Source organism: Monomorium pharaonis, chromosome 4 (assembly GCF_013373865.1).
Source record: "Monomorium pharaonis isolate MP-MQ-018 chromosome 4, ASM1337386v2, whole genome shotgun sequence".
NCBI classification, from domain to species: Eukaryota; Metazoa; Arthropoda; class Insecta; order Hymenoptera; family Formicidae; genus Monomorium; species Monomorium pharaonis.
In genome coordinates this window covers 15072269-15076537 of record NC_050470.1, presented here as the reverse complement: position 1 = coordinate 15076537, position 4269 = coordinate 15072269, and the positions used below count along the sequence as shown (strand labels likewise).

Genomic DNA, 4269 nt, shown 5'->3' with positions numbered 1-4269 from the left:
GGCGTTACAACGGCGTCTCCTCTCTCCTCTCTCTCCTCTCTCTCTTGCGTTCCTTCCTCCTCTTCAATTGCGCTTTCTCTCTCCTCCTCCCCTTCATGTTCGCTTTCTTCTTCTTCAATGGAGGAGACGTTCATAGTCTCGATTTCTCCTACTAACAAATAGCATATTATTTTTACCTGAAATGTAACGAATTGTGAAAAATCTCATTATAAATATTTACTCTGCAAAAATAGCGCCTCTGAGTCAAGTGTGCTTGGTAACGCTATTTCCTCCCCCATCTCTTCATTTCTTTCCGCATTACTCTCTTCTTCTTCTTCTCTCTCTTTCTCTTCTTCGTTTTCTTTTTCCTCCGACTCTTCATTTTCCTCCTCCTCCTCTGACTCCTCATCCACATGCTCCTCCTCCTCTTCCACCGACTCCTCGTCATCATCCTCGTTATCTTCTTCCTCCTCTTCCTCCTCTTTCTCCTGCTGTTCCTCCTCCTCCTCCTCCTCTTCATCCTCTTCGCCATCTTCATCTTCCACTTCTTCTTCTTCCATCTCCCGTTCATTATCTCTCTCTTCAAAATTTCTTTCCAACACCCCTTCCTCCCACTCTGCTAACACTCTGTCCATTGTATCCTCTTCCATCCAACCGTTTTTTCTTTCTTCTTGACGAACTGAAAAATAACATTATTTTATTATTATTATTATTTTTTTTACGAATTAATCTGAATTAAGTAGAAAACTTTTAAAAAAAATACTTACCCGGTGTAAATAACGCCGCTGAATTGAACGAGCTCGGCGCAATATCGGATCCGTTCTGCGTGTCGTCATCTAAAATCATAATTTATTTATTATTAAACAGCAGTGGTAATAATAATTAACTTTCGAGTAATATCTTGTATTTAAAAATTAATAATTACCAGACACTAAATCCACAACAGGAATGACGCGAGGTGGTGGTGATGGTGGTGGTGGTGGTGGTAGTGCTGCTGCTGCTACTGCTGGTGCTACAATAGCAACAGGAGCTTCTCCGATTCGACGTCTCCCTAAAAATTAAAACTTTTAATATGTACTAAACTTCTAACTAAATTTTTAAGAAATTAATTTTATTTCCAACTTACGGGCAGGTACAGCCTCCTCAGCCACCTCCGCCTCGCGCCGCCGCCTTAAGCTTAGGCGACCGTACTGCGTACGAAAAGGGTGCACTAGTGCTACCGGTCTCTCACCTACAAAAATACTCGTAATTAAAATATAAAATACTAACTTTTTCTTTATTAGATATTTTATATTTTTTCTTACCTGACACTCCTCTATTCTGATTTTCCGCCACCCCGTCTCGACATCGTAGAAATTGTGCGATGCACCCACTCGCGTCGTAATAGTGTTCATCCGCGTAACGCGCTTTGACGATACGAGATATAATACCGACTAGTCGAGCGTTTCCCTCGAAATATCCCATTTTGTGCAACAAGCACAGCATCATGCTGGAACATTCCTTTTCCGCGAAACGCTCGAATAATGAGTAATTAATCTCATCGTCGTCGCGAGACAAATTCTTATAATAATCGCGCTTTTTAATATCTTTTGTCTGATTGCATACGATTATAAAAAATCTCGCTATTATCGCGCGCGGTTCCATTTTCGACTTGTTCGTATTATTATAAATCGTATTATAATAAACTATTTTTTCTCGCACACACACACACAACAAACTCGTACAAGCGACTTAAAGAATAAGCCAGCTAACTCGAAAGTACAAGAACTAACACTTGTACTTGTCAGAACACGAAATTTATACTCTGTAAGCCCATTTTAGGCAGAAAATATTGCGAATAGTGGGCGTGATTTTCTACTTACCCTATTGGTAAACTAGTTTCCCACTTTTCTTCGTGTGCCTGAATCTTTTCGAAAAATTCGTTATTTTTCTCATGAAAGAGAATTCTCATGGAACACGAAATTTATACCCAATAATCCCATCTTACGCTGAAAATATTGGGAATAGTGAGCGTGATTTTCTACTTACCTTATTGGTAAACTAGTTTCCCACTTTTCTTCATGTGCCTGAATCTTCTCGAAAAATTCGTTATTTTTCTCATAAAAGAGAATTCGCGCAAAAATTAGTTATTTCCATAGTATAACATTTATATATATATTTTTTTAATAAAACCAAATGTGTAATATATTTTCTATAATTTTTGTTTCAGAAGTAATTTATTTAGCTGAAAGATAAAATACACAAACTAGAGAGAGAGAGAGAGAGAGAGAGAGAGAGAGAGAGAGAGAGAGAGAGAGAGAAAAGCGTTTATTAGCATTCTAGGACAAGCCCTCTAAGAACGTACAATGTATGAAAGAATTGTATAAAGTAGTCGAGATAGACTATAGTAAGTAAAGCTAGAGCGCAATATATACAATGTAACTTTGGGCGAAAAATACAGTATTTGCATTAACAGCAATACAATATATATATATACAAACAGCAATAACATACAAAAATAATAAGTAAATATTACTTGAGTTAACATATCGCAACGTAGGTAATAGCGTAAAGTGCAGGTAGATAATCAATAGAGAATTGAGTATGTGAAGAATTTGTGAGTGCAGAGAAAATAGAGCAAGAGTATTAAAGTACATTGAGAGAGACTATAGTATATATAAAGCCAGAGTGCAATATGTGCGATCTAACTTTGGGCGAAAGTTACAGTATATGTATAAGTAGTAATGCGGTATGTGTATATCAGTGCTCGGGATTAGTTGCACATTTCGCCTCGATTCCTGAGGCACCGCCTACTATGCCCCCACTACCGCTCTAGGCTCGACGGTCGAGCCGCCGATCGCGCGCGTGGTCTTGTGTCTCAGGAGCGTCCTGCGATAGATATGCTTGGATCCATTCACGTGATTAAAATTTTTCTTGCGCTGTGAATAATTTTTTTATTTTTACATACAATTAAAGTTATTAATTTTACGTCTATAAACATATTTGTATGTACATATAATGACAATAATATAATATAATGTAATAATTGTAATTTTGTCAATAGCTTTCCACATCATCCAGGAGGTACTATTGTTGACGCGTTTTTTTTTAAGTGGTTTCCCTTATGCCTTATGCCTATTCAACTAAATGATAATAAGAACGATAATAAAGTATGTGACTTGGCAAGAAAATTGTACTCGAAACGTATTAATTTTTATTTGATCTTTTGGGTCGTTTGCACGATTCTACAAGGAATAGTATATCCACAGATAATTTAGAAGAATTAGTTCATATCAACGAGGATAATGATGTATCGCTTTTCTGTGAAAGACGAACGTTTTTCTGTATTTATATTTTTTGTTAACATGGAAAAAATTTGAAGATGAAAGTTTCGGAGACGTGGACAACACGATGCATCTAAAATTTTGAAGAACTTAACTGTCTTTTCTAACCGTGCTTTCAAAGAAAGATTATGTCGCAAATCGCAAATTCTGCCTGAAATTCTAGGCTTTATTTTTCGATTTGCACAGTGAGAGGATTCTCAAAAAGAAATAAATCATTTCTTAGCGTTTCGAAGCGTTCATTGAAACGCGTATCAAATTGATTTATTAGAGAATCGATTATATTTATATACTTTTTAAAATTACATTCTGTGCCATATTTTTCGAAGAGAATCTGGCAGGACGGAAAAAAGTGAAGAATATTGTTTTTAATTGACTTTTGAATAATTGTAACTTTCTGCGAAATAAATTGACATGACTAACTAATTGAGAAATTATTTGATCGGTCTTTTACAGCTTTAAATTCAGAATATTTAAATGGTTTGTCATGTCAGTTATGAGAGCAAGCTTGCAAAGCGAGTTTACATTCTCGAAAAAAGATTTAACTTCATATTTTGCAGCAAAATTTTCTTGCAAGAAAAGAAAGATCTCTTTTCTTATTGCAAAGTACGTTACATTATGTTCTTGAAGAAATTGCTGAAAAAGAATTGTTTTTTATGACTGAGAAATTTTTAACCACTTATAATAATATTAATAATTTTTCACTTAAGGGAATGCTAGCAGCTTCTTCAAGAGTCGATGAATTTCTAAATGACTACTGCTGCGATGAGGCATTTCTTTACAAATTTTTCCTTGTAGAATGACTTGAAATTTTTTGCGATTAAATTTGAAATTGCATATGAAGCTTTAAGAGCTTGTACTGAAGGTGTAGCATTCGATATTCGAACTACACCTTCTTAATAAATCAATTTGAATCCTTCGATTAAATTAAACTTCTCCTCGTCTATATACTTCAAGTACTCGTGCGAAT

At 35.6% G+C, this 4269-nt stretch overlaps 1 protein-coding gene across 1 annotated transcript; it reads right to left on the bottom strand.

Moving 5' to 3' along the window:
* Positions 1-540: 540 nt before the first annotated feature.
* LOC118645235 lies at positions 541-2141 on the bottom strand. The gene is made up of 2 exons (XM_036285930.1): positions 1106-2141; positions 541-1030 (listed from the first exon to the last, which is right to left on the bottom strand). The coding sequence occupies exons 1-2, from the start codon at positions 1371-1373 to the stop codon at positions 894-896; spliced, it is 405 nt and encodes a 134-aa protein (XP_036141823.1). The 5' UTR covers positions 1374-2141; the 3' UTR covers positions 541-893.
* Positions 2142-4269: the final 2128 nt, after the last annotated feature.